The 17970-nt window shown below is 33.3% G+C and overlaps 2 protein-coding genes across 2 annotated transcripts; both read left to right on the top strand.

The window, feature by feature from the left end:
- The first annotated feature begins 3054 nt into the window (after positions 1-3054).
- LOC144562148 (glutathione S-transferase U17-like) lies at positions 3055-4314 on the top strand. Its single transcript, XM_078311312.1, has 2 exons — positions 3055-3486; positions 3833-4314. The coding sequence occupies exons 1-2, from the start codon at positions 3157-3159 to the stop codon at positions 4211-4213; spliced, it is 711 nt and encodes a 236-aa protein (XP_078167438.1). The 5' UTR covers positions 3055-3156; the 3' UTR covers positions 4214-4314.
- Positions 4315-6739: 2425 nt separating this feature from the next.
- Positions 6740-13436, top strand: LOC144569818 (putative LRR receptor-like serine/threonine-protein kinase At1g51860). Its single transcript, XM_078320320.1, has 14 exons — positions 6740-6812; positions 7678-8218; positions 8347-8359; positions 8474-9025; positions 9116-9204; positions 9292-9363; positions 9532-9603; positions 9683-9766; positions 10469-10599; positions 11066-11409; positions 11596-11713; positions 11816-11875; positions 12140-12329; positions 12962-13436. Exons 1-14 carry the CDS (start codon positions 6740-6742, stop codon positions 13434-13436), a joined length of 2814 nt encoding a protein of 937 aa, XP_078176446.1.
- Positions 13437-17970: the final 4534 nt, after the last annotated feature.

Raw genomic sequence — 17970 nt, 5'->3', positions numbered from 1 at the left:
GTGCAAAATTTTTTAGATCAAGTGATTTTCTATCTAGCTAACAAAATAGTAAAAAATTTCCAAAAAATGTAAAATTTGGTCTCCAAACACATATTAATATGGAGAACAAGATGAACGGTTCGGATCGACCATTAGGATTTTGAAAACTCAAATATTGAGCCGTAGCACCGTAGCCTTCTATGCTATCCATAGCACCTAAGCCTTACTCTACTGTAATTACAGTTTATTTGTCTCTCTATTTTTTGTATTTTGTATTTTTTATTTTCATTTATACATTTTTTTTTCTTATTATATGTGAATGTAGCTTTTATTCATTGAGCGACGACTCTTCCACTCGGCACCGTCTCACTAAGGATCTCTTAAAATTCTATTCAATCTTATTATATATCCTCATTGCAATGCATGAGCATAATACTAGTTCTTATATTAAGCACGTTGATGTCCTGATCCGTCAACAACTACGATTGAAAGATAAAATTTTGGATTTAATATCAGCCCTCTAATCATATAATCTGTGTTTTTTAAATTAAATATATATTTTTTATGTATAGAAGTCTAAATTTAGTTAAAAACATATTCGTCATACGTATAACTACAATATGTTACAATTAAAATTGAACACACTTCCTTTTTAGCGACTTTTTATTTGTTTCTTTATTTTCTTATTTCCTACACAGATCATCACGATAGAATGGAAATCAAAATAATTTTTATTTCCTTATTTCTATTAATTTGTTTGTTCCTATACAGATTTTGTGCAGCTAATTTCTACATATTATCATACAATGATGATGGAAATATGGTCATCAGTTTTGGCAAGGAATTAACGTTCAAATATATAGACCAATTAATGATAAGAATCATGCTTATTAAAGAGAGAACTTTGAAAAGATATAAGACCAGTTTTGGCATATCATGCATATTTATCCGCATAAAAAAAAATTGAAATTGAACTTTGAAATTTTTTCAAATTGAATTTTGAAATTTCTTCAAATTGAACTTTGAACTTTGAAATTTCTTCAAATTGAACTTTAAAATTTATCCGCATAAAAAAATTGAGCAATAGGCTAGTATTAACCCCTCAAAAGTTAAAAACAATTGCTCGATTGCTCATAATAAAAGTTTGCTTAATGGAAAATGCAAATAAGTAAAAATATGAGCTGACTCGCGAACCGACTCGTGAGCTCGCGAGCCGAGCCGAGTCGAACCAACTGTTTACATGAGTTGAGCCGAGCCGAGCCGAGCCGAGCCGAGCCGAGCTTTTTCTTTCAAAAGCGAGTATAGTTAGAGCCGAATTATTTTGCTTCTCTCATTGAGCCGAGCTGAATTTGAGCCGAATCTTAATCATTAGCAGCCCTAGTTACCGGCTTGATACAATATCAAGCTTATTGCAAATAAGGAACCTCCTTTTCAAAGTGTTTGTATATTGCCTGGTATTAATTAGAGAAATGAATTATTTATTCTCACAAAGTAATTAATTAGAATACAACTGAATACATATTACACGTTACATATTTTTTTTTCTATTTTTTAATAAAAGCTAAAATATAACATGATAAAATTAAAATGAATTTTAATAAAAAAATACAATAATAATTAGATAAATTTGTGGCTTTTTTAAATTTAAAATGATAAATATAGCCACAATATGTTACAATTAAAATTGAATACACTTCCTTTTTAGCGACTTTTTATTTGTTTTTTTATTTTCTTATTTCCTACACAGATCATCACCATAGAATGGAAATAAAAAGAATCTTTATTTCCTTATTTCTATTAATTTGTTTGTTCCTATACAGATTTTGTGCAGCTAATTTCTACATATTATCATACAATGATAATGGAAATATGGTCAGCAGTTTTGGCAAGGAATTAACGTTCAAATATATAGACCAATTAATGATAAGAATCAAGCTTATTAATGAGAGAACTTTGAAAACATAAGACCAGTTTTGGGCTTTTGGCATATCATGCATATTTATCCGCATAAAAAAAAAATTGAAATTGAACTTTGAAATTTCTTCAAATTGAACTTTAAATTGAACTTTGACCTTTGAAATTGAAATTTGAAATTTATCTGCATAAAAAAAAATTAATGATAAGACCAGTTTTGGCATATCATGCAAATTTATCCGCATAAAAAAAATTTTTAATTGAACTTTGAAATTTCTTCAAATTGAACTTTGAACTTTGAAATTGAACTTTGAAATTTATCTGCATAAAAAAAATTAATGATAAGACCAGTTTTGGCATATCATGCATATTTATCCGCATAAATAAAAATTGAAATTGAACTTTGAAATTTTTTCAAATTGAATTTTGAAATTTCTTCAAATTGAACTTTGAACTTTGAAATTTATCCGCATAAAAAAATTGAGCAATAGGCTATTATTAACTCCTCAAAAGTTAAAAACAATTGCTCGATTGCTCATAACAAAAGCTTGCTTAATGGAAAGTGTAAATAAGTAAAAATATGAGCTAACTCGCGAACTAACTCGTGAGCTCGGGAGCTGAGCCAAGTGTTTACATGAGTTGAGCCGAGCCGAGCTTTTTCTTTCAAAAGCGAGTATAGTTAGAACCGAATTATTTTGCTTCTCTCATTGAGCCGAGCTGAATTTGAGCCGAATCTTAATCATTAGCAGCCCTAGTTACCGGCTTGATACAATATCAAGCTTATTGCAAATAAGGAACCTCCTTTTCAAAGTGTTTGTATATTGCCTGGTATTAATTAGAGAAATGAGTTATTTATTCTCACAAAGTAATTAATTAGAATACAATTGAATACATATTACACGTTACATATTTTTTTTCTATTTTTTAATAAAAGCTAAAATATAACATGATAAAATTAAAATGAGTTTTAATAGAAAATACACTAATAATTAGGTAAATTTGTGACTTTTTTAAATTTAAAATGATAAATATCATATCATAAATTTGAGAAGAAGAATACATGAGATTTTTGAAGGGTACCCATCAATTTGACTATGAGGTGCAAAAAAGTCTTAGATGATGTTCCTATATTCACAAAAAATATTGAATAGTCTATCAATAGCATACATGCCCATCAATATCAACCAAGCAAGATATCTGGACTCCTCCTCATTATATAATTTGTAGATAACATAACACAAACAGAGAAGCTCCCAAATTAAAATGGCAGCAATTGAAAATTCGGAAGTGAAATTGCTTGGGGTATGGGTGAGTCCCTTTGTGATAAGGGTAGGAATTGCACTGAATCTAAAAGAGGTGCAGTATGAATTCCTGGAAGAGCAATTCGGTACAAAGAGCGAGTTGTTGCTCAAGTCGAATCCGGTTTATAAGAAGATACCGGTTCTAATTCATCACGGCAAACCCATATCCGAGTCCATGATTATTGTGCAGTATATCGACGATATTTGGGCTCAATCGGCGTCTGCTTTGATGCCGACCGATACGTATGACAAGGCAATGCATCGCTTTTGGACTGCCTATTTTGATGACAAGGTATTATTCATGTCTTCTATATATTCATGGGAGAATTGCTTCTGTGAGAAAAAAAAAGAAATCAAAGTACTTATTTTGAAAAATAATCAAATTCTCTCTGATTTAATACTCACCAAAAAATTTAATTAATTTTAATATTAGTTTGGTCCAGCCTTATCCCCTATTTCCTAATTTTGTCATACAAAAACTGTTAAAAATACACAACAACTTTTTTTTGGGTGGGGAGAAGAGAATAATAAACTAACTTCTTTTTATAATTCAACAGAAACTACATTTTGCAATATAAAAAAATCATTTAATTTTGATTATCTGTTATACTAACTTATTATTTATTCAACTCTTGCAGTTTTATAACTCTTTATTTGGCTTAGTCACAACTGCAACTGAAGAGACTAAGGTCGAGGCCGTAGAGCAAATCATGACGGTTCTACTACACTTAGAGGAAGCTTTTGCCAAGATGAGCAAGGGAAAGCCATTCTTCGGTGGTGACACGATTAAATACCTCGACATAGCAGTCGGTTCTTTCTTAGGATGGATGAGAGCAGCTGAAGAGATAATGTGTGTGAAGCTGTTAGACGATGCCAGATTACCGCTTCTTTGTGCATGGGCTGAAAACTTTTGCAACAATGAAGCGGTACGAACTGTTATTCCGGAGACTGCGAAATTCGTAGAGTTCGGCAAGATTCTTCAGGCGAAGTTTAAATCCGGACCTCCTCCAGCCAAGTGATGTTTCAATTTTAGTTGTTTAATTCATCATCTGCCATGATAGATTATGAGGAGAAGGTTGCATGATGACTAATAAAGAAAAGTCAATTATTATTGGCATTTTCTATGTATTATTTGTGTCTGTGGTGTTCTTTTTTTATATGATTCTTGTTGGTTTTTGAGATATTAATTACTACGTTGCCAAAACCTTATATAGATATATGCATATCATAAAACCAGGATTTAGATATTTATATGTTTTGGAAATTGTTTGCTATTTTTTTAGAATTTTTGAAAATCATTGTTTTTATATGGTCCAGAAATTTCTGAAAAACAACGATTTTCAAAAATTCTAGAAAATTAGTATTTTTTTTCCAAAAAATATGAAATTTGGTCTCCAAGCTCATTTTAACATGGAGAACATGTTGAGCCATTGAGATTGATTATTTGAACTTTGAATCCAACGGTTTACAGTCCAATGTACAAGAGGAACTATACATTGCAATGCACTGTCCATAGCCCAACTCTCTCTCTCTCTCTCTCTCTCTATCTATATATATATGTACATATATTCTCTAGGAGTTATGTATAATTTTGGTTCAGAATATATATATTGCTTATTTTTCTCTTTTTAATGTAAAATGAAATACATTAATTAGCTTATTCTGGATTTGATGAGATACTTTCTGACTGAGTATTTGACGTGTAAATGCGCTTGATTAATTATTTCAAAATATGCACTCAGTTATTACGTAATGCACACTTGGCTGTTGCATAATGTGCATTTGTTATTTTAAATTTTATGTGCATTATTGTCTAAGCCATCCTAAAATGTACATTTAGTTAATTGTTTAATGTATTGTGTACAAAACACTTACCATTTAATTAGTTTATTTTAAATAGTTGACTCAAAACACCAGCTATATTTTTGGAGGTGGAGCCTTAATTGGAAGATAAATATAATATTTCTAACTAGGTAAGATCCCAACCAATAGCAAACCTTATAACTAGCTATTTCATTTGTGCTTAACATTGTAGTGACAATTAATCATCTGGGTATGCAATAAAAAACTTGGTCAAAATGCATGAAAAATCATCAGGAATAATATATATTATAGTGACAAATTGAAATAACAATCAGCAAAAGTACGAATGGTACATTGACTTTGAAAAATGATTTTCTGGCGCACATGACCTAGCTAGCTGGCCCAGCCCAATTACATGGCCGGGGACTAATGAGAGTAACGATCGATGCTAATTAATTAATTAAGAGCCCATAAATTTGGTTATCAGATTCAGACTCGATCGGAGTATATATCTCTGTGGAAAACTTTTTGACGGAACCAACGAACCATCGATTAAAGAAAAATAGGCTGCGTGGTTGACTTCATTATTTAATTAAGTCATATGTAAACGTGCTCTCCTTAATCTGTTTAATTTGTTGGCGCCAGACATACATATATTAATTTTATTTTTCAATAAATCCAACAGATATATATTCTTCAGATTTTAATTGTTAAATAGTTGGAGCCAGATATATATATATATATATATATCATAAAAAGGAGCCCTTTTCCCGTTAACTCTTCAAGTGGAGAAGAAAAATGGAAGTCACCTCAGAAAGAATGAAATTATGGTGTTTCGTTGTGATTTGCATGTCTACTATACGGGTCGATAGTCAGCTTCACCCTTACGGTAAGCATGAATGCATTATTACCACTACACAATCTCGCTTCTAGATCTTCAAGTGCACGGTCTATAATTAATTGTTAGATGCAATTATTTGTCTTGATCATAAAAATTACTTTGTACGTATAAACTTAATTATTTGTTCATTGGATTCCTAGGAATTGCTTGTTATTTTTCATATCCCTGAATATCTCTTTTTCTATATTTGCTCAAACATGTCACGACACAATGCAATATATATTTATGTGTGTGTGTGTGTGTCCGCATATTGGTCTTTACTATATATGAATTAATATCTCAATTTTAAAGTTTAAATATATAGTTGATCTGAACCATTTATCATATATGATCTTTATATAAAAATATACTTATAGATTGAATTTAATATTTTTAGAATATTTTTACAAATTTTTTAGATGGATAAAAAAAAAAACAACAACAACAACTACTTAAGGCTTTAGTCCCAAACAAGTTGGGGTATGATAGAAATGAAACCCAATCGAAGTCACAAAATCAAGGTAGCAAAAGTATAGTAATACTTATAGTAGTAATGGTACCAATAATAATAGTAATAACACTAATATAGTACTTACTATATAAATTATGCCTACACTATATATAAATCGTAGGAGCCTAAGTCCTAATCCCAAATCACTAGCAGAATGACCTAAAGCGTATAACGGTACCCTAAACAATATATCCTAGGTCATGATTCTGGTACGTCGATCTCTAACTTCCACGCATTCTTGTCTGAAGCTAACTTTTTTATTGCTTCCTCCTATGCAATCTTGGCCAACCTCTGCCTCTCCTTGTGTTTTTGATACAACTTATAATTCCAAGTACGCATTGGTGTTTCGGGATGCCTCCGTTGGAGATTCTCAAACCATCTCAAGCGGTGTTGGACGAGCTTCTCTTAAATCGGTGCTACCCAAGTCTGTCACATATATTCTAGACTCGATCCAAATACTCTAGATATTCTATACCATTAAAATATAGTGATTTTCTATATATCTAAAAAATAGTAAAAACTTTTAAAACATATAAAATTTAGTCTGTAAATTCATTTCACTGTGATATATGTTGAATGGTTCAGATTAATTGTTTGAACTTTAAAAATAGAGATATTAATACATAGTATGGACTAACATGCGTTATGCATAGTAACCTACCCTCACCCATTTTTTAATTACAATCAAATTTGTTAGCAATTGTGTAATTATTTTATATTCAACTTTGCAATTACTATATTGGTGATTAAATTTGGTAATCTAACATACAATTAGAAAATTAAAAATGGAAAAATCTGAAAGAAAAATGCTGATCAGATGGTTTCAAACGTAGGCACTTCAGTCTGTATCAGATGGTTTCAAACATTTTGTTATGCTGTAGAGAACTAAACTAGCTATTAGAGAATACTCAAATGTCTATATATAGCTTTTCGGAGCATTGAACAATCAGAAAATATTTGGCTGAAAAATCTAGCAAAAAGTTTTTGATATGCAATCCCTAGCTAGTAAAACCTCTTATGCTGAGCTTTGTTGCAACTTGGAATATTAAAATTCTGCCTCCATACTTGATACTTTGATGCAAATGGATATCGAGACTTCCTTGATAAATATAGTTCATGGTCTTGCAATAGTATAAATAATAGTGGTACGAGTTTTTTCTTAATGATTTATTAATGATATATGTAAGACTTGTTCAATAACAATACAAAGCATGCATGTTTCTGTTGAATTTCTGCCTTTGTTTTTTAAACTTTAAAAAAAAAAAAAATTGTCATCTCTCTCTTTACAGGTTTCATCAGCATTGATTGTGGACGTGCTGAAAATTCTAACTTTAATGTGAGCTATTATAACTTGCCTTTCGTGTCTGATGATCAATTTATCGACACGGGAGAGAACAAAGAAATCAATTCGCGTTTTGCCACAAGTGTCCTATTCAAGGCATATTTAACTGTCAGAAGCTTTCCCCATGGGATCCGAAATTGCTACTCCTTACCCTCCAAAATAGGATCAAAATACATTATAAGAGGATTCTTCATGTATGGAAACTATGATCAATTAAATAAGTTTCCAACCTTTGATGTTCATCTGGGAGTCAATTATATGGATACAGTTAAAATAACAAATGTTACTGGTCCATTAATGACTGAGATCATTGCGACAGCCACTTCTGACTACGTAGAATATTGCCTCGTTAATACAAATCAGGGCACCCCTTTTATCTCTGTTCTGGAGTTGAGGCCATTGCCAACGAGAATTTATCAATTGGCAAATTCCACACAATCATTGGTTACCTACCAAAGGTCAAATTTAGGAGAAACCGATTTACTCAGGTAAACATGATTATTCGTGGTTAGATACTGTTTGTTGCCCGAATTATTAATCAGAATTTAATTTTAAGTCAATGTCACAAGTTAGAGAACTATGATATAATCTTAATTTAGTATGTTTTGGCTAATAGGAGATGGATAAGGGTACCAAACATCTATGATTTAATTGGCTTGTTTATATTCTCTGCTTGGTCCAAACTAAAAAAGAAAAATGTGCATATCAACCATATAAAATTTGAATTTTGTTTAATAGATTAGAATAGAGAAGGCCAGGTATTTAACATATTCTTCAGTAGTCAACCAGTAGTATATATGGTAATCACTTTCTTCTTCCATCGTTTTGTTGGGTACCCGGATGACCCATACAACCGGTATTGGTATCCCTACATGGAGGAGACGTGGATTGATGTCTCAACCAAGGTGAACCTAGATATAGACTTTGAGACCCCCTCTCGCGTCATGCAAACTGCTGTCACCACTTTAAACACCACGCAACCCCTTTATCTTAACTGGACCAGCGAATATGATGTCACCGTATTTTTGTTAATCCTTCACTTCAGTGAGATCGAGAACATATCATCCACTGAACATAGGGAGTTCAATATATATATCAATAAAATCCTATTTGGGAATTGGAGTCGATCTTCAACAACTTCAGCATTGACATACAGTGTCTGGGATAACACGGAATATAATCTCTACCTTAAGGCTACTTCAAGCTCAACTCTCCCACCACTGATGAATGCATTTGAAGTGTATGCCATTACACCTGCCATTGGGATTCCCACCAATAGTGAAGATGGTATATATGTTTGATCATAATTGTCTCATTCTATGTACTTCATTGAATTATATTTTAATTAATTAATCATGCCTTAATGTATGTGATTTCAATTGCAGTTAATTAATCCTTGTGTTCCCAAAGAATTCTTGTGGACTGGTGTCAACTGCACCTTGGATTCCACCCATATTCCAAGGATCACAACTTTGTGAGCATTTCAAAACGTCTCGTCATACATTTTACTTTTCAATATATATACTAGCTAGCTCTGACTACTAAGATTTGTCTTTTTCAGAAACCTATCATCAAGTGGATTGACAGGGCCCATAGTAGCTTCTTTTGGAAATCTAAGTGCTCTTCAGATTTTGTATATATATATATGTTCCTTAAACTAAGATCAATTTTCCTTTAAACTACAACTGTTAGTATGTAAATATTTTCGTTTTTGTGTAAGTCAGATGTCTTGTCTTCTATTGCAATTCCTTTCCGGCATATCACGCTAACTTATAGCTCTTGCTTTATACATTCTTTTCAGGGATTTATCTAATAATGACTTGTCTGGGGATCTTCCTGTTTTCCTTGATAAATTATCTTCCCTTAGATACCTGTAGGTTTGCAAATTAATTAACCTCTATTTTCATAATGAAGATATCACAAATCCGGTTATAATTTTATGGAACTTTCAGGGACATAACAGGAAATGACAAGATTTCAACGACCCTTCCTCCTGGTCTTCAGAATAGAAAACAGGGTGGAAATCTAACGTTTATGTACGTTTCGTTGTTTTTAAGTGGTATTTTTGTTAGATAATTTTGTTATCCCAATCACTAAAATAACTGGACAATTTTTGTTATACAAGGACTTTATCATTATTTATTATGGCTCGTTAAAGAAATGAATTAAACATAGAAAGATAAGTACAAGTCTAACAACTGCACAACACACTATAATTACACAAATAAAAAAAAATCTATTGATGTAAAAGAGTATATAATCATCCCATAGTTAGATAAGTGCACATCACTAGGTCCAAAATTACCACTATGTAACATTATCACCTTTTGTCAAAATGGCATGGGTATACAGTAAAGAATACACAAAAATAACGATTAAAGAAAGGATATATTAATACACCATTTTTTATATTTAATAAGGAATCTGATCCAACCAGGAATTTAAGCGTACTGCCTGTTAGTCTCTTAAAACTTCACAGAGTAATTGTGCTTCTGCGTGCATCTCTGTTTCTTTTCACAAATAAAAATCAATTGGGTCAGCCTATTTTAAACCATGAAGTTTGATAAAGATGAAAAGAAATCATGTAACAGTAATAGATTAATGTATTAGTAATTCTGGCAAATGGCTGGAGTAAAATATTTGGTTGATGCCTTCTTTTTAAATAACATAGCTGCTGGTATTGAGCTCACCAAGCCTCTAGTCTGCGTTTGCATTATTAAAAACATTTTTCTAATTAGGTTTGGACGTGCAGGTCCACTCCCAGCTCCAACTCGAAATCGAACAGTTATTATAGCGGTCGCTGGTGTGGTTGTGATGCTTCTCATTGCAGCTGCCATTATAATAGTTGTGTATGTGAGAAGGCGCAAAGGTAAGTCTGCCTTTTCTTTGAATTTTTTTTCCTTTCTAGAAAAAAAAAAATTCAAAATTCTCTACTATATTGTAATTTTATATAAAGGGATTATTATGTGTACAGGTCTCTAATTTATTACATTTATATATCAAAATTTAAGATGAGGATTGTTTAAAAGGAAAGACTGATATTTTGGATCTTAACCTGAAAATTTTAGGTGGTACACACCAGTACCAGTTGGGCTCTCTATTCAAAACTGGTCATCGATCTTCAGCTAATAGGAGCTCTTTTCTTATTTTTTTATGAAATACCTTCTGTGGTATATATCCAGTAAAATGAAAGCTTTGTGCTCCATCATCTGAAACCGCTTTTAGGACCTCTACAATTTTTTATTTTATTCTAATAATAAGCTGAAAATTAAACAATATTTCTGTCATCAAAGGTTGGAATTTGGAAAGACATAACTCTGGTTTTTGTCTTACAGATGTCCATTCAGAAGTTCCAGAACAACTTGAAATCTCCAGAACAACCCCTAATCTAGCATATAATCACCAGCCAAACTATGCAAACACTCCCCAGGGCAATATTGCTGGCCAAAATTATACAAATGTATCTAAACCAAACGAAGCAGGAGAAGGATTATTGGATTTTGAGAATCGTCGATTCAGTTACAATGATCTGAGTAGAATTACTAATAAGTTCCTGAATAATATTGGCTCTGGAGGATTCGGAAGGGTATATGTGGGGGCCCTGGAAAATGGAACTCAAGTTGCAGTGAAAATGCAATCTCATACATCTTCGCAAGGAATGAAAGAGTTCTTGGCTGAGGTAATTACCATTTATCTTACCTTCTTACCTTACCTTTTACAAAACCACGAATTGGTAGATACTTATATATACTCGCACAGTTGTTTGGCTTTAGGAAAAAAGATTTAGATGTTAATTAAGGAGGCTAACAAAACTATCTTGTAAAGGTAAGTAGAATAAAGATGCAACAATTTTCTTTGTTTCCAGGCTCAAAATTTGACGAGGGTTCATCACAGAAACTTAGTGTCACTAATTGGCTATTGCATGGATGGAGATTCCATGGCACTTGTATATGAGTACATGCAAGAGAAGCTTATGGGTGATTGTTACCTTTTACTTGAAATCTTTTCTCAAGAGGGGCTTCTTTTATTGAAACTATTTACTAGTCAAGGATTTAAACTGTAAGTCTGAAATCTGTCAATTTTAGATAATGCAAGGCCTCTGAGTTGGAAACAACGGGTTCGAATTGCATACGAATCCGCACTTGGTATGAAAGCTTTTTAGTATCTATAATTTTGAAGCATTTATTCCTCATCTAATCATAATATTCAAGACTATATATCAGGAAAAATCTATAGTAAATCAACCTAAAACACTATTAAAATTGTAACAGTACTGATTGTTACAATTAGTTGACCTTACATTTTTTTCCTTATGCTCTAAGGCATAAATCATTTCCGAAAATATTGACGTCATGACTCAATGGTAATATCATCTTTTAGTAAACAAATATGCACAAAATTCAATGCAGGATTGAAGTATTTGCATAAGGCATGCAATCCGCCACTAATCCATAGAGACGTGAAGACCAGTAACATTCTTTTAAATTCAAATCTCGAGGCAAAGAATGCGGATTTTGGGCTCTCTAGAGCTTTCAACAATGGTGTAAGCAGCCATGTGTCAACAGCAATAGTAGGCACCCCTGGCTATCTGGACCCCGAGTAAGACTGCTCTTTTCTCTTTCTTTTTTAATTTTAAATTTTCTTTTCACAATACAATATTTGTTTCCTTGAGTTTCTTTTCCTTTGGTCATATAAGACATGTTTATCTATCATAAATTTGTAGTTTCTTACCAATTATTAATATAATATCCAATGATATGATCAACTGAGTGAGGTGATCATACTATGCATAATGTATATTGGTCCGTACATACAATCGATCTGAACCATTGAACATGATCTACTAATGAAAATGTACTCCCAGATCAATTTTTTTATTTTTTAGATTTCTTTTTAGTAACTTTTTAGATAGGTAAAAAATCACTAACTTTTGAATGGTCTACAATCTTTAGAGCAAGTACATTTTCACATGAAATTAAATCATGTTAAAAGGTTCAGATAATTTGTTTGGACTTTAAATACAAAGATATTGATCCAAAGTACACTATTCATATAAGTATAGAACCATAGCCTCACTCCTGTACGTTAAACTTTTGTTGTACTATCTGAACAAAAATGTTTTCAGTTGGTTGATTAAAATATAATATAAAGGTCTTGTTTCTAAAAGATTAAACAATATTATTCCTCTTACAAATTAAGCGATAAATAAATTAAACTCCTTGATCCTTCAGGTACTATTCCTCATACCAGCTAAGTGAAAAAAGCGATGTGTTCAGCTTTGGTGTTGTTCTCTTGGAGATCATTACAGGACAACCTCCTATCATTGTGGGTCCAGAAGGAGGCCACCTGAAGCAATGGGTGGATCAAAAACTATCAAGAGGAGACATAGAAAGCATAGTGGATCAAAGAATTCATGGGCAGTATGACATAAACTCTGTTTGGAAGGTTACTGACCTGGCACACAAGTGCACGGGGCCGAACTCTGCTCAGAGGCCTACCATGAGTGTAGTAGTTGCAGAACTCAAGGAAAGCCTTGATTTGGAGATATCTACAGAGGGCACCCGTAGCGGGAGTACAACTTATACAAACCCTCATAATAATTCAAGGAATGACAATTTTGTAAGTGATGTTAGTCAGAACAGTGTTTTCGAGATGGCTTACATGGGTGGCACTGGAAGGTCTGCAACAGCTCCCATAGCGAGATAATTTCACCGTTTGTTTTCTTTGGTCGATTTCTTTCTTCCACTTTTGTTAGTCACTTGTGTGAACATAAATTGTCAGTTTTTTTTTTACGCCAACAATTCAACTATTAATCTCGTACATTGGCTCAATCTGGGCATTTCTTCTTTCAACGTTATTGTTTCATTTTTCTTTATTTATATATGCCAAGTTTATTTTTTAATTCGCTCAACTCTTGTTTATGATATGGTTTGGTACTGTATGTTATATTAGCTATCATATTTTATGTAATAATTAACTAACCTTTCTTAAAAAAAAAACTATAGATATATGTAGAACTTAACTACTGCAAGAAAATTAACTGAAGTCAACAGCTCAGCTCTTATAGGAACACCAAGGAATTATCCGCACTGGGCCACCTATGACAGCTTTCGATCGAAGAAGGAGAGTAAAGGAAACTGCAAACACATGAATTTAAATTTATTTAATTTTTGCCAACTAATCTCTCTCCAGTCTACACAGGTGGGTTTAAGCAAAGAAAATTATAAAAAATTAACATTAAATGAGACGAGATGGTTATTAAAGTATTAATGCTATATCCCATATAGCCTATACTCCATACTGGAGATATCCCAATGTTCCACATCAACAAAGGTGGAAGAGTACATCTAAAATGGTGGACCTAAAATAGAGATGTAAATACATAATGACTAGATACATCACAGCTCGACACACTTATGTCACCACACGGTACAGATTGTGTCTTGTGACTTGGGTGTTTCGTGTCATGATCATTTGCATGATGTGACTATCTTTCAAAAAATTGGCCCGGCACGGCATTACAAGTGAACTGGTCAGGTCACAGAATGGCACGACACATGATCAAATGAATGATCAAAACCATTAGATCTTGATAAATCTTAAATAAATTAACTTAAATTATGTAAAAAATAGTTAAATGTAACAAACATAACCAATCACAATGTGACTATAATGTAATGTAAAAATCTGATTTGATCACATAACTAGTCATGTCACGACACAAATTTACATCCTAGTTGGAGCCCTCCGGCTGATGTTTTTGTTTTCTATTCCATACATCTCATGCAGTGCTGGTGCACGTGACCTTTCTGTTTTTTTTTTATAGGAAAATAAATAAATTGATATTGAAATAGGGGTAGGATTTTGTGAAATTTCAGAATATAAGAAGAACGTGATAGCTTATCATGTCCGCTAAATATTATAAACCATCACGTCAAGCTAATTTGAACTGTAACTCCTCACACTTGCTAATTAACTAATAATAATAATAATAATAATAATAATAATATTACTGAACGTGATAGTCAATCGTCTCCATCAAGCGTTGGCCATTATCATACAATGAAGAGTGAAGAGTTTATATTTTAATTGATATCTAATTAAATAAGCACTTAAATTGGAACAGTAGCTGGGGTCAAATGCTCTCTGTCTGTGTCTGTGGGCAAACTTTAATTTCAGTGACCTGATGATCCAAATTCAACGAAATAAAAATCAGGCGTAGGGGTAGGGTTAATGCTTAAACTTTATATGTAATGAGCCGAAGCAAGATTTCAGCCAGAGAAGCAGAAATTAGGTTCAATAAATTTATTGATTTCAAACTCATTAACCAATCGGATACTATATAAAAAACATAATAAACAATCAATATAACAAAAACATAGACACAATGATCAACTTATTGGGTTCAAGTAAATTAGGATTCTAACCCAAATTACCATTACCATTAACAAGACATAATTTATCCTAAAATTCATAAACTAAAAAATGGATCGACCAAAATAGCGAAAAGAAGGAGTGACTTTTCAGGCAAAAAAAATCCGCTTTGGAGCGACGGTCAAGATATTGGGCCAACCACAGAGAAGGGAAACAACAGCGGGGGAAGCTAACAGCGGAGGAAGGCCACGTGAACAGCAACGATGGGGAGAACTTTTGAGTTTTCAACTCATGATATGACAACACTATACCACAGCCACAACAGTGAGATCTCAAAACTTCAATGCAGGGGCTCAGGTTTTTAATGGCCAGGGTAATGCTTCCGATCGAGGAGACTGACCAGGGCTAGCAGAGAGTTAATAGAAAAAAGAAACATCTTGGAGAAAGAAAGCACAGTTTTAATAACGGTGTAGGTTAACAGGCGCATACCAGAGGGGGGAAAACCTACTGTCAAACGTTTCTGCTTAGAGGAAGTTGAAAAGGCATACATCAAAGCTTTTAAGTTTTAAGGAGGGATTATGCCTACGGTCGATCTCAATAGGACATAGACAGGCGCAGTGCAGAGAACCAATCTTGTGCTTTAAAATGCAAGGGAGTTGGTCATAACTCCGGTAGGTGCACAAAAAGAAAAAACTTCTCCTATAAGTAAGGAACCACCATATATAGAAAGGCCCTGCAACACCAACTCATAAGAACACAACCTACACTCAAATAGTTGCAGACCAAAGTTAATTAGCAAAAAAAAATGGATCTGCTTTGGGAGGAAAGACCAGAGGAGATAGATGTGTACATGCCAAGCAGACCGGAGCTAAGAGAGCCCAACCAGTATCTCAACACAACGGGCATGATTGTTATATGAGATGCCAAGGTATTTTGCGAGAGAGTTTGGTTGGACAGGCGTGACTATGAGGTTCATCAGGCAAATCCGGAGGAGGATGCACCTTATCTAGTATGTGCATTATTTTTGGAAGGAAGAAATTTTTTTTTTTTCTTCAACAAGTGAGGAGAGGAACTTAACAAGGATTATTCTCTCTTGACATATTGTAAGTTATTTTAAAGTATTTTAATCATAAAATTAAATCATTACTTACAATATATGATTATCAAGGCATCTACATTCTAGCTGCAAATTAATTATAGGAGCCTGATAATTGTACCTTAAACAAAATCCCCAAGCATGCCCCCCGAGTAGTTTCACAGAAAAAACTTCAAATGTTATCTAACTTCCATTTTCAGCGTTAATATCCAAGCATTTAAAGCGCTGTTTATAACATTTTACAATGCTACTCGCAAGCATTTAAACCTCTGTCTGTAAGCATTAAAATTCTAAATCTGTATAGTTTTAACTCCTAACTACTTTTGCCTTTCACCCATTTTAAAAAAAAAAAATTTCTGATTATTCTCATCCATTTTCTCGACGATCCGTGATGAATTTTGCGAATCTAAAAATATGAACGTTTTTTATCCGATTTTCTCTTTCAAATGAGATCCATGAAGAATAATTTTCGAGTTATATTTATGTCGTAATTTTTTTTACTACTTTAAATCTTTGTGACTTTCAGCGGCCATTTTTATTAATAACCCAAAAAAAAAGTTTTTTACAAAAATAACCTCAAAATCTGAGTTTTTTCAAATATAACCAAACCGCCAGGGTTGCTGGCGGTCCACTTCTATAGCGGACCGCCAGAGTTCTGGGCGGTCCACAATTTTTTTTTTTTTGAGATCTGATTTTTTCTTAATATTTTAATTTGTGAAGTTTTAGTTTTTTTTTTGTTTAGGGTATTTGGGGTATTTGTCAAAAAATTAAGGACTTGGCATTTATTAAAAAAATTTCAAGTTCTGACAGCTTGGGCGGTCCACTAGGGACCAGACCGCCAGTATCCCTGGCGGTCTGCTAGCTGTCTTATAAGCACGCTTTCTCTCTCTCTCCAGCACAGTCTCATTTGTTAAACCACAGAGAAGAAAGAGAGAGTGATTTTGGCGATTTTGAAGCGATTTTAGGCGATTTAGAGGCGATTGCTACAGGTATTTTATTTTTTATTTAATTATTTTCTGTTTAATTTTTAATTAATAATTATTATACCCACAGTATGTAAATACTATAAATTAGTCTTTAATTAATATTATAATTAACTTTTAAATTGCAAAAAATAATGAATCTATTATACTGTAATTCTTATGAATTTTTTTTTTTAAATGTAGTTTGTTAAGGAAAAAATGCTGGTTGCACTGTACGTGGGCGGTAAGCTAACTAAGGGTGTAGAGGGCGTGTATTACTCGAAAGATGCATCATTCGGCTTGCAGGTTAATGAAAGAATCACATTTATTGAACTTAAGCAACTAGTATACGAAAAGACTGGTGTAAACCCCAACCGGTATGACTTAGAATTGGCTACCCGAATTGACACACAACGGGCTGGGGCGGGTAGACCTTACTTTGTGAGTTTTCCTATAATAGATGAGGAGTTGTGGAAGGCTGTGTACCAACAATTTGAGTCTAGGGGGGTCGCGATGATAGACTTATATTCCAGGAGGGTTCCCCAGGCCGGGGCTAGACCTTTTAGTGCGGCTGGGGCTGGACCTTCTAGGGCTCCCCCTGCTGGACCTTCAGGTTATGACAATTCGGCTTATGACAGCCAGGGGTACCACCACTCCCCTCATGACAACCAGGGGTACCACAGTCCCTGTTATGACAACCCGGGGTACCATAACTCCCGTGAGTTTACTGAAGTTGTACCACCACCACCACCACCCAGACAGGAACCCATAATCCCTACATTTCCAGCTATACCAGAGTCAGTACCGA

Source organism: Carex rostrata, chromosome 1 (assembly GCF_964058835.1).
Source record: "Carex rostrata chromosome 1, lpCarRost1.2, whole genome shotgun sequence".
In the NCBI taxonomy this organism is placed as follows: domain Eukaryota; kingdom Viridiplantae; phylum Streptophyta; class Magnoliopsida; order Poales; family Cyperaceae; genus Carex; species Carex rostrata.
The sequence above is the reverse complement of the archived record's forward strand: the minus strand, read 5'-3'. Positions and strand labels throughout refer to the sequence as shown.

Bases quoted from the DNA above. Each gene is read 5' to 3' on its own strand.
- LOC144569818 (XM_078320320.1), top strand. From the start codon at position 6,740: ATGCCTCCGTTGGAGATTCTCAAACCATCTCAAGCGGTGTTGGACGAG. The intron at 9,205-9,291 runs GTGAGCATTTCA...TGTCTTTTTCAG, and splicing joins ATTCCAAGGATCACAACTTT to AAACCTATCATCAAGTGGAT. The intron at 10,600-11,065 runs GTAAGTCTGCCT...TTTGTCTTACAG, and splicing joins GTATGTGAGAAGGCGCAAAG to ATGTCCATTCAGAAGTTCCA.
- LOC144562148 (XM_078311312.1), top strand. From the start codon at position 3,157: ATGGCAGCAATTGAAAATTCGGAAGTGAAATTGCTTGGGGTATGGGTG. The intron at 3,487-3,832 runs GTATTATTCATG...CAACTCTTGCAG, and splicing joins CTGCCTATTTTGATGACAAG to TTTTATAACTCTTTATTTGG.